At 44.5% G+C, this 12,498-nt stretch overlaps 1 protein-coding gene across 1 annotated transcript; it reads left to right on the plus strand.

The window, feature by feature from the left end:
* Positions 1 to 748: 748 nt before the first annotated feature.
* On the plus strand, positions 749 to 12,067 carry CD40LG (CD40 ligand; the record flags this gene model as incomplete). Its single annotated transcript, XM_082864099.1, has 5 exons — positions 749 to 904; positions 2,739 to 2,870; positions 6,936 to 6,993; positions 8,911 to 8,973; positions 11,691 to 12,067. The coding sequence occupies 5 exons, from the start codon at positions 749 to 751 to the stop codon at positions 12,065 to 12,067; spliced, it is 786 nt and encodes a 261-aa protein (XP_082720225.1).
* Between the last annotated feature and the right edge of the window lie 431 nt (positions 12,068 to 12,498).

The following is a 12,498-nucleotide window of genomic DNA, read 5'->3' on the forward strand; positions in this document are numbered from 1 at the left end:
CTAAATCAAGCTAATATTCCTACTTTAACTTCAATCCCAGAGTTTTGGCCTGAATTACCCCAAGACGTTACTTCTCTTGGCCTTGGAAAAGGGTATTTTTCTTGAATTATATTTCCAGCTAAATTTTCTTTACTAATTGTCAGCACTCCTTTTTGCTTTATGCCATGTAGACTTGCCTCGAACATCCGCCGGGACTTCGTTGGGTTTAAAGATGAAAGAAATGTTAACAAGCAGTTAGCCAGTGGGAAGCCAGTCGCAAAATCAGTCCAAGCTTTTGTTGATGTTTCTTTCTTTCCCCATCTACCAGGTTCCCGATTTATATTAGTAAGATTGAAATTGAAATAATTCTATTGCTGGTGGATTCATTTGGCTCTTTCCTTGAAACTGGTGAACCCCAAACGTTAGACAGCGATAGGAAAGTACTGCCATTGTCTGTTAAGAAGTCTATGACATTTCAAGGCAAGAATGAATGTATGGAAGAAGAAACTTGTTTCTTCTTTACTAACGAAAGGGAAAGCCTGGAAGTGAATGATATGGGTAGGTAAAAAAAAAAAATAGAAAAAAAAAAACCTTTACGTAACTTTTTTTGCCGGGAGAGAAGACTGCGAAGCACATTTTCCAGGAAGTGTGGGCTGCGACGATTGTGCGCTCTTAACTAATCCTGAGTAAGGTGGCCACTTTGACAGTCTTCTCATGCTGCCTCTGCCACCTTCTCGGTCAGAAGACATCATTTCAACTCGAACGCAGCATGATCGAAACGTACAGCCAACCTTCTCCCCGCTCTGTGGCCACTGGACCACCCGTCAGTATGAAAATTTTTATGTATTTACTGACTGTTTTTCTTATCACCCAGATGATTGGGTCAGCGCTTTTTGCTGTGTATCTTCACAGAAGATTGGACAAGGTAAGATGAACCGTAGGCCTTTATTAACTAAATTTGGGGTTCTTACAGATGTGTGGGTTGGTTGGTTTTAGTTCTACCCAAATGATGGACAATGGTAAGAACCCAAATAGATAAGTGGTCTTGTGGCGTAGTGGTTGTGGTCTAGTTAGTGAGATGTTCTACTCTTTTCTCTGGTCAAGAACCTTGGCTCTGGAGTCAGACTGCTGGGTTCAAATATTGACTCGGTCCCCTACTAGTTCTGTGATCCCAGGCAAGTTATTTGCCATTTCTATGCCTCAGTTTCCACATTTGAGAAATGGGGATGTTAATGGTACCCACCTCATAGATTAAATTCAAGCTAAGACCAGAGCCAGGCACAAACTAAGCACTACGTAGGCATGAGCTATAATGATTTGCTAAGGTTTTGCTTAAAAAGTAAACTATTTTTTTTTCTGATGAAGACAACTGTTTTTCTTCTAAATCTCCAACTAGACAAGGAAAGCATCAATCTGAGCTGAAAATGCATAGTTTCAGGTTAGCACAGACATGGGTAAGTCCCTGAAAGCGGCGTTCTCTGTATAATTCTTCAAATGCTGATTGTAGTTGCAAGCTGCTCAGTTTCCCGCTGAGATGTTTTACGTTCTCAAACGGTTGGACATACAGAACAAAAGAGTGGAGGAAGTTAGCAGGTTGTTCTGCATTCTTAAGAAAAATAACCATTAGGATTTATCCTGTTTCCATGCGTTTACCCACCTCCACTCATAAGCATTATTGGCTGTGTTGAAAAAATCCCAATCATAGATGATAAGGAGAAATTTGGTCCATTACTTGGCTGTTCCTAAAAGTCTAGATGTGGGAACTGTGGATGCACAGCATCTGAAGACTGCGTTTTTTCAGGGATGTGCGAGTGGCCATTATCGGGATGCCAATCTTGAATTAAGACCAGGAGGTTTTCTATCGGGGTAAGGTGGAGCTTGAACAATTGAGGCAATTCTTGGGTTACCCAAATTTTAGGTTTCACTGCTGAGAAAAGAGCAGGGTTCTGGGTCTGCTTGTTTGTTTGTGTTTGGTCTGCTGGGCTCTGCCAATCAAATGCCTGGACATAAGCCTAGCCTCTATAGGGGAAATACTGACCTGGGTAGATTCAAATTTACCCTGGCACTTGGGTTTTCTCTTAATGACAGTGAAAGCCACCGGCTAGCTGGATCTTGTTTTGAATCTAAAAATGTAATCTGAATATAAGAAAATAGCACAGAATTAGTTGATTAAACAAGTGAATTCCATCTATTTACTTATTCTAAGACATTGGAAAATAAAATATCTCATTACCTTTGGGAATGAAAGATGATTTCTTTAAAAATGAAAATGTTTTCTGCAAATACTAAACTTAAAAAGAGAGAGATGTAATTAGAACTCAAGTTATTGATACACATTGCAAATTACCTTCACCAGAGCACTGCAACACAAACACTAAAACTAAGTGGGCAAATTAGCTCAGCAGAAAACTATTTTATAGACTGTGTTTATAATGACCAATCATTACTGAAGCAATGGGAAATATGACCATTAGAGAATGTTGCTGCTACAATACACGGGAAAAAGTACCCTTTGTGATGAAATTTCATTAGAATAGCTGTGATTTCTACCTAGCATTGCAGACCACATGACATTTTCTTTGCTGGCTTTTGTAGATTTTTTTAAACTGCTAATACCAGATATCAGTAATCCAGTATACTAACTTGTTATTATGCCCCATTTATATCTGCAAAGTCCTCCTCATGTCGTTGAGGCCATGAAGTGATTGTAGAGGCAGACAGAAGTACAATGTCTCATGTCCCTGTTATTTCATAAATAGATAGAAGATGAAAGGAATCTTCATGAAGATTTTGTGTTCATGAAAACGATACAGCGATGCAGCAAAGGAGAGGGGTCCTTATCATTACTGAACTGTGAGGAAATTCGAAGCCGGTTTGAAGACCTGGTCACGGTAAGGGCCTCAGTTGTTGGGAAAAGTGTCATTGAAAAGTTTTGGTTGAGAAAACCTGCTAGGTTAGGACACTAAAACGTGACCATGTAAAATTTAAACACGTGTTATATATATACTATAGATACGTATCGCCATACATATGTACATACATGTATATATGGGTATGTGTATCAAAAAAGCAAAAATGAAGCCAAAATCCTATGGTTAAAAGGGAAAGGAAAGTTGGAAGTGTGCTCGTCGAAAGGAATGCCCTTAAGAAGAAAAGAGACTCTCTCTGGGGAAGATACACACTCTCATGGGCACATTCACACATGCACATGAGCTCAGACATGCAGATGCCTCAGGGGAAAGGATGAAGTCTACCAAGTTTGTTTTTTGCATTTTCTTGCCTTTCCATCCAAACCCTGATGCCTTCCCACTGTGGACCCAGGGTCTGGTCCCCATTTCCCAGAGAAGCGATAACCATTGGCCACTGCAGCGTTGTCAGGCCACAGGTTAAGGGTTTGCCTTTACTGGGGGCGGTGGGGACTTCTGAACACTGATAGACTCTAACATATGAAGGAACGCTTCTCTCATGATGGGATTTCAGGTGCCATGTAAGTGAAATCTTTTCCTTTTACTGTGAGGAGAGGTGTGGGCAATTGGCGATGGACTGTCTCAGTACCGCTCGAACCAGACCCTGTATCATACCACCTGCTCATGGAGTCAGTCCCCTCTAGGGCCAATCAAGACCTGAGGCAGAAAGTCTGAAGCCTTCTAGCCCAACAGACCGGTGCCCAGCATGAAGTAACTGCAGTGGCCTATGATAGGTACCTAAAGCAAGAGTTTCTAGACCGTTTACTGAGGACATGCCCACAACATTAATTCCATCGCTGTAGACAAGGGGTCTAGGAGCTCTTTCTCCAGAAGAAGAACAGCAAGAAGCCTTTCTGCCTGTTTCCCCCTCAGAACACTGAGTCAGATACCTTGGGCCCTCCGGGGACTTGGGGGTCGTGACTAGGAGGCCGCATCCAGGCTGAGGGCAGCGCTGTGCCAGATGGGTGGGTCTCTGGAGAAACCAACAGGAGTTAGCTCTCACATGTGGATAATATGTAATTAACCTGGGAGTGAAGGACCTGAGAGCTTAGTTCTGAGCTTATTCCTGTCCTCCTGTACTGTCCCCGGTGTGTCATTTTTAATCCAGTAGTGAGGACTCCGAAAGCTTATTCCTGGGTCACCTACGGGGATCTGAATGAAGCTCAAATCTGTTGCTGGCTTTTAGGTTCTAATCTAGGTTTTAGAGAAAGACTTCTAACGCTTCATTTGCAAGGCCTGAAAACGATTTGAGTTTCTCTAGTTCTTCAAGGCTTCTGGCCAGTATTACAGGGTATTGGAAGGTGTTGCAAATTTAAATGGGAATAAAGCCACTTTGAGAACAACGCTTAATAATCCAAGTAGCATATTTAATGTGCCGGGCTGTGTGACCTTGGGCAAATGACTTCACCTCTCTGGGCCTCATTTTTCTCATCTATCCAATGAGAGGGCTGAGATGATCTGCCAGGGCACTACCAGCTCTGACATCCTGTACTTATGTGATCAGACTTCAGTTACCCCCAAAGGCAGTGAGAGTGGCTGTTGGTGTCTTCCCTCCCTCCCTCTTTCTTACTGAGAGTTTTACAGTTGTACTGCCAATTCCTCATGGCTGTATTTCAGGTTGGATATGTAAAGCTTCCCAAATCAGCTACCCAGGACAAAAGTAAGGAAGAAAGTCAGTTTGACCTCTTTGCTTATGCTTGCATGAAAAAAGTGACAGCTCCCAAGTTTCATACTCTGGAAAGGCAGACCTTCTCAGGCATGTCCGCCAGGGCTCCTTCCGTGCAACAGAGGAAGCCCCTTGCCTCCAGTGCTGCGGGGTGGAGTCCGAGTCAACGTCATCTGCGCCAACGATGCGCACGACAATCAGACACAAAGTACTCCAGCTCCCCAGTCCTGTTCCAACGATTGACCCCCGTTCCAATATCCATTCCCCGAAACTTCTCATTCTAAAACAATATTTTGGACTTTTTTTTTTAACCCAACAGGCCAACTACAAAATAACCTCCAAACTGGATTATTTATATTCTTAGCTAATGTTAGCAGCCTTTCTTTCTGGGTCACAGTCTGATAGGTCCAGAACAACCCAAGGCCTGAATCACAGGAAGGGGTCTTCGAAATCATCAGATCCAATTATCAACCCAGAGCTGCTTCTTCTCCCCACAGCCGCTACCCAGAGGTCACTCAATCTCTGTTTGAACACCTCTAGTGACGGGGAACTCATTATTTCTTGAGGCAGGTCGCACCAAGCTGTCACTCTGGGTGGAAGATGGGATTTGGGGCTGATGTTAGAGTAGATGAAGGCGGCATTTTAAATAGTATAATTACACATTAAAACTTTCTCCCTCCCCCCAGCTCCCTGCTAGAATGATCAGTTCCATGATTGTCTGCTCGCCAATGCCCGAGGTGTCTTTGATAAGGTCAAAGCATCTCCTTTTCGAGTTAAAGGTCAAGCTATCCAACCCTGCCACATGGAGTTCCCACTAAGAGAGAAATAACTAATTCCAGATTTTCTGAAAGTCAACTTTCAAAAGTCTTTCAGTTGAGGTAGGGAGTGAAGCAAGAGGGGTAAAAAGGCTCTGGGGAGTGTGGCTGGGGCAGAGTTCACAGAAAGGCAAGGCCGGGTGCATAAAGGGCAAACTTTGCTGACTTCACATTTTCATGTTGGCCAAGCCCTGACACCAATGCAACCACCTAGCCTAAAAGTATCTCACCCTCGATCACCACACTCCATCTTTTGAAAAGACACGAAATATTCATTTGTTTGCTTGTTATCTCACAAACATTTTCCTGTTGCAGCACTTTCACACTGCCACACTTCAGCTCAAGTGGAAAGTTGAAGCTCTGGGCCCCGTGAGAGTTTTGAGGCGCGGCCTCCCGGTTAGGCTCCATGACTTACACCCTCACATCTGGCACTCAAGCCGAGCGTACAAGGAACCCCTCAGCAGTAACAACACTAATACCTTATTGGGGAGGAACGAAAAGGAAGGGCGCTGTAGAAAATTGATTCCAGGAACTGGAAGGCACACAGGACTTTGATTATCAGAAGACGTGAAAATACTATTGCCTTCCTTATCTGTGTTCAGAGTACAGCGTTGAGCCCAGCCTCGGAACGTGATCTCAGTTTCTACTGTCGGCTTCAACCTCAGATTCCTTGGGTGACCTCATGCCTGCCCGTTAAGCCCACCGTGCCTTTTGTTCAGTATCTTTAAATCTTTAAAACGGCAACCGCAGCCTTTATTACCTTCCAGTCTGTGTAGATGGTACTCTCTGCTAGCTTCTTTAAGTGCCTCTAGCCTTCCTGCAGTTGCTAATGAGAAGAAACCCCTTAAGAAGTGCTGCGTTTGGCTTGGAATGGAACATCAGCCGCATTGGGAGATTACCTGAGTTTCCTATACGCGCTGATGATTCTAAGTAAGAACGGGCCACACAAGGCAACCAGCAACAAGAGAATCTCTTCAGCCCACTGACAGGGACAACAAAAAATTTTTTTAAAAGTCTGAGGATCTTTTCATAGTCTGGGATTTCTTCCCAAGGTCAAACTTACTATTTCCATTTCCTAAGAGACTTCAGACCAGTTTTATTCTAATAGATACACATCATGGTTTATGTTAATAATATTCTATATACCAGTTCCCAGGGTAGAATCTGCTCCCCATTCAGCATTATTTTACTCGTCAAAGCCAGGGAGGTTGGGGTCATAGGAGGGGTCAGGATGGCAGTCATTGGTCTGGAGAGAGCACTGGAAGATAATAAAGCCCAGATTCTGTTTCCAGGTTCACCCCTGGGCTTTCTGGGCTGTCAGCCCATCTGTCAAAGCCATGGGCTCCTAATCGGTAGGATGGAATTAATGACAGGACCTGAGTCTATATGATAATCTTCACCAGAAACAGGCAACAGAGTAATGGCAGGTGCCAAATGAATGAAACCTCCCTCCAAAGCCCCCGCCAGGGTTCCTGTCAAAATGACCTTTTGCCATGATTCTTATTTTAGGGTATAATGCAAAGCAAAGAAGTGAAGAAGAAAGAAAAAAACTTTGAAATGCACAAAGGTAGGTTGCTCTTTACCATTTCTATAAATACTTAAAATCTAAAAGGAAGCTTTAGGCCAATCATACTGAACAACCCAGTGTTGGAACAGGGAACTTGTAGCCCTGGAAATAAAACAGGAACACAATTGCCAAATCAATACCTTCTCTGGTGCCTGTGATTTAGAAAGGAGTTGTATGGACATATTTATAGTGAAGCCTGTGTTCCTTTAGTGCTGACGATACCAAGTATGAAGAAATCACATTATTTTCAACACCTTAATCAAAGCAACCATACGGCCTAGTACCACCTACAGAGGATAAGATGACAAGACGGTCAGCATTTGGTAGCGGTGTCATTCATCACTCAACGATAACAATTTTTTCATGGGGAAACACGGCCAGGGGAGCCTCGGAGACCCAGGGGTGATTCAGTGTGACAGCGCTGTTCTTTGCCCTGTTCTTGACGTCAGAGCATCTCAAACATCCCAGGGTTGGAAGGGACCTTGACGGTTCTCAAATCCTGCATCCCCAGATCACGAATCTCCTTCACAACAGAAATGACCATTGACTGTCTGATCAAACATGCCTAGACACCTTCTAGCTCATAATGCAGCCTGGGCCATCTCTGAAAAGCCCTAATAATTATAATAATAAGATTACTCTATACTCGAGAGAAGGCTTTTCTCCTCTGGAGTTGACATTTGTTCTTATAATCTCCACTAACTGAATCGAGTTCTGCTCTTTGGAGCCATGCTAAACAAAGTATATAATTCCTCTTCTACACAGCAGCTGTCCATATGTTGAAAACAACAGTCATGGCCCCTGAGCCTTTTCTTCTCCAGGGTAAACCTTCTCAGTGTCTCCCACTGTTTCTCCTATGACCCTTTCCAGGCTTTTTCTTGTCCTCGTTTAGGTCCTTTTCTGGACACACTAACTTTCTCTGTTCTTTTTAGAATGTAGCACCCCAAACCAAATACAATAATGCCTGGAGTGATCCGAGCAGCTGAGTATGGGGAAAATGGAGTGTTGGTAGATAAACTGCTATATCACAAAGTCAGTGTAAAAGATGGTATGGCTTGCGTAAATTTAATACACACAAAGAAATACATACATACATACAGAGATACAGATACTGTTTTCTGAGGCAAAGAGCTTGCTTTAACCATTGGTTTGGATGCAAAGGGTCACCTGATTTCCATGAAGGCTTTGCTTTCAGAATGACTGTAAATATGTTGAGTGGTACCATGTTGTCTGTTAATTGCTGTGAAATTTGAGGAAACGGTTCATGTGGGTGCTGCCTAGCAGTCTTTGGGAAAATGATACACTTAACAAAGCTGGTCATTTAGGTCATGCAGCTTGACTCGTTATTCATAGGACACCTACAAAGTGTCCAGCTCCAGGCTCATTACTGGAAAAAAAAAAAACCAACTTCCACACCGTGTCTGCACTTAGGAGATTCAGTACGTGTAATTAAGGAGCAAACCTTTTACATGAGCAACAATTAGAGGTAGATATAACACTGTGGCCAGTGTTTGACCAAATCAGACACCATAAGCATTTTACTAGCTAAGTGTGCAGACACGACCTTTGGGCCCACTAAGATGACCAACGGATGGGAGTTGTTCTTAAAAACAAGATTCAAAATGTGTTTAATGAAGATCATTTTCTTTAGCCTGTGTCAGTCTATGTAAAGCGGAGTCAAGTACTGAATGACGATTGGAAGAATGGGCTCGGTGTAAAGAGCCGACTCAGTTGTTCAGATTTTAGAAACCAACATTTCCCTCTGGTTTCAAGGGATTTCAAGGCCATCTTATCCTTCCTCTCACATAACCTATTTAAGTACAGTCTCTGTGACGGAGCTGCAGAACTAGACCAAATCGTTCTGTGGCCAGTTTTGTGTTTCTTTGGCCTGACAGTTGGTCTTTGGTTTCATCTCAGGTGATCAGGATCCTCAGATCGCGGCACATGTCATCAGTGAGGCCAGTAGTAAAACAGCATCTGGTAAGTCCGAAGCATCTGAGCATCAGCCACCCGAGGGGGAAGGCCAGGAGGCTGAAGCAAGGCAGCCTAACAATTAGGCTCCTGCCTTCCTCCGGGGGCCAATTTACAAAGCTACCCAGACATGCCTCGTGCACTTGCCCTCGTCTTCAAAGTAGGCTCAAACGCACAGATGGGACCTGAAGGGACAAAAGGAGGTGGGAAGCAATCCCGATGTTCTCATTAGGTTCTTGCTCTGTGGCTGATTCTAAATGATGAATTACTGGGTGGAGGGACCATTATTCTGATAACACGGAAGAGATGGCACGTAGTGACCTGCTAACTGGGAGCATCCCTCGTCCTAACGCCTCTTCACTATATGCAAATGGGCCTCAAGGGGTATTTCCTGCCACCTGCCAATCCCTGTATGATTAGCCCCAGCTTCACTGGGGCCAACCTCAGGGAAATTAAAGATAAAATCATTCTGCAAAGATCAATAGATGCCAGGACGTTAGGTCCGATGAAGTAACAACAGGCGACCTACCGTAATCCTTTTAACTCTCAATGACTCTCTTTCCGTATATGTTCTGCCATGATTCTAGCCCTTAGATTTTGTTCCCCCAAATCTGTACCTCACGATAGCTGGTGTTGGACAATATGGCACATCTGATAAATGGATGGAAACATGCACACTAGCATAAAATCCCCTGTCTACATAAATGCAGGCCAAGAGCATCAGAGCAGTCTTTGAAAACTTTAACACAGCGCTCTGGAGCGGAGTTCGAAGCAGTGTGTGTGTGTGTGTGTGTGCGCGCGCGCGCGTGTGTGCGTGCATGTGTGTCAGAGAGAGACAGAGATATAGAGAGAGACACAGAGAGAGAGAGGAAAGGAGATAGGACCTCATCTTGGAGGTGGCTTGGGCTTCTCAGTGGGCATAATGCATACGTAGTTATCCTGGATCATGGTACAGGAGTAACGAGCACTGGATAGAAAGTTGTTGAACACTGAGATTTAAGAAGCATGACTACCACTTGCTGGGTGACCTTGGGCAAGTCCCTTTACCTTCGCAGCAGTTTCCTGTCTCACTTCACAGGGTGACTCTGAGCATCAAATCAGCTAATATAGAAGAAAGTTATTCTGTCAAGCGCTATAGAAACGTAAGGTGTCATTCCTTAGCTACTTCACTGCAGTTTAGCTGTCAGAAGAGCAACATAAAGCCCTTTTTGATAACACTTACCCCACAATATTTAATAATTCTGCCAAGTACCCCTTTCTCATAAAATACACTTATGGGAGAATATCACAACCATATCTGGTATGTCCAGGGTGGTCATCCACATGATACAGTCTCATCCAGATTGGGTGGATGCCAGCAACAGAGACACCTCCTAGAAGAATAGCTCGCCTTGCATAGATTTCACAATGCTCACATATTCTGCCGAAAGGCCCATGATGACTGTTGGTCCTAGCATGGTTGACAGTCCGCATCACAGTAGGTCTGCAGGGGATCAGGTGAGAAGAAAGTCACATTTCTTACCCCACAAGCCTCTCAGATCTACTTGGTCACGCTGCTCCAAACTTGCCCTACATCTCACAGCAAGGATGAAAATTAGGTAAGGACTTACAAAGTTAAACTTTGTGGACTCAAAGATAGGGAACCTGCCCGTGTTTTCTCAATCAGATGGTCCAAAAGCGAAAACATCATAATGAAGCATTTCTAGAGTGATCTGGAGGCCCAAGAAATGTCAGGCATTGCAGGATGCCTTTCCTAATTACTAAGGGATGAGTCTTAGCAGGTGGGGTCTTGCACCCTGATAGGCCTAAGAGCACCAAATAGGAGCTCAAATAAAAGCCCAAGGAAGCAAATGCATCGATACTTTCACTTCTCCCCACCCTCCACCCCCGGCAGTCTAGCTGTCTGTGGGGGCTGAGATTTGAAATCGGCTGCACACACTACTTTGAACCCAGTCAACATCTCAGGCGAGAAAAATGGCACATTGTTGGTGGGTACTTCAGCTTAGCCACAAGAATACAGGCGCTTTCAAGTTGGTGGCGCCCACTACAATGGGAGATCAAAACACACAGTGAAATGACAGGTTTATTTTCATACTTCCTTGCCTAATTTTAGTCCCTGCTGTGGGAGGCGGATCGGGTTTGCAAGAGCATGATCGGGTAGGAAGAAATGGGGTCTCTTCTCTGTGCTGAGCTGAGCAAGAGAGATCGGCAAGTCTTCGACTTTGGAAAATTCAAGGAAAGCGAGATACGAGTTAGTATTAGCAAGGACTTTGAGTATTTTGGCGGGCGTGATTTATGACCTGGGATTTCTAAGTCATTCACATTCTTTTAAGTTCAAGGGCAAACTGGCTTTAAGAGCTCTCAAGGGGAGAAGGAAACTCACTGTGCTCTGTTACTTGAGTGAATCTTCACATGTCTCTGAAATAGGCTGTAATATTAGCCCCGTGTTACAGGTAAGGAACTGAGAGGCTCAGGGAGATTGACTTGCCCAAGCTTAAATAAGGCCTGGATGGGAACCCAGCTCCGTCTGACTGTGCAACCCATGCTGATCGGTCAGCCGTGGCTCCTCCATAGACTGAGGGCTGGATGGGTCTTTCAGAATCCCTGGACGACCCAAACTTCCACTCCTATGTGAAGCCAGTATCCGACACGAAACCATATTGTCTGTTAGAATCTGAATCACGTATGCTCCACCTGACCACGGTTTTTTCCCCTCTCCATTACAGTTCTCCAGTGGGCCCCCAAAGGATACTACACCCTAAGCACCAACTTGGTAACCCTCGAAAATGGGAAACAGCTGGCCGTGAAAAGACAAGGACTCTATTACATCTACGCCCAAGTCACCTTCTGTTCCAATCGGGAAACTTCGAGTCAAGCTCCATTTATAGCCAGCCTCTGCCTAAAGTCCCCAGGTGGATCGGAGAGAATCTTACTGAGAGCTGCAAATACCCACAGTTCCTCCAAACCGTGCGGGCAGCAATCCATTCACTTGGGAGGAGTCTTTGAATTGCAACCGGGTGCTTCGGTGTTTGTCAACGTGACTGACCCAAGCCAAGTGAGCCACGGGACTGGCTTCACGTCGTTTGGCTTACTCAAGCTCTGAACGGTGTAAGCTGGCAGGTTGCGGCTGGGCTGACGCTGGCTGTCTTCACAATCCAGCAAAGCACTTAAGACCGCCCCACCGCAGCCCGTTGGACTGCCTATTTATAACCCTAGGATCCTCCTCATGGAGAACTATTTATTATACATCCCAAGGCACGTAGGGCTGCAATGAGTGAATTACCGGGCGGAGGAAACCCCTGTTCCATAAGAGCTTATATTCTGAAGCAGCAACCCCACTGATGCAGACATCCAGAGAGTCCTATGAAAAGACAAAGCCATTACACACAGCTCGAATTCTGAGTAAACAGCAGAAAATTAGCCAAGTTTAGTTTTGTTCCTTTGCGTGCAGTGTCCTTCAGTGGAGAATGTATTTGATTTCTCAGTGAAGATGCCGGAGGGAAACGCGGAGCCTCAGCTCACATTCAATTACGG

This window comes from Leucopleurus acutus, assembly GCF_964270905.1.
Source record: "Leucopleurus acutus genome assembly, chromosome: X".
Taxonomy (NCBI): domain Eukaryota; kingdom Metazoa; phylum Chordata; class Mammalia; order Artiodactyla; family Delphinidae; genus Leucopleurus; species Leucopleurus acutus.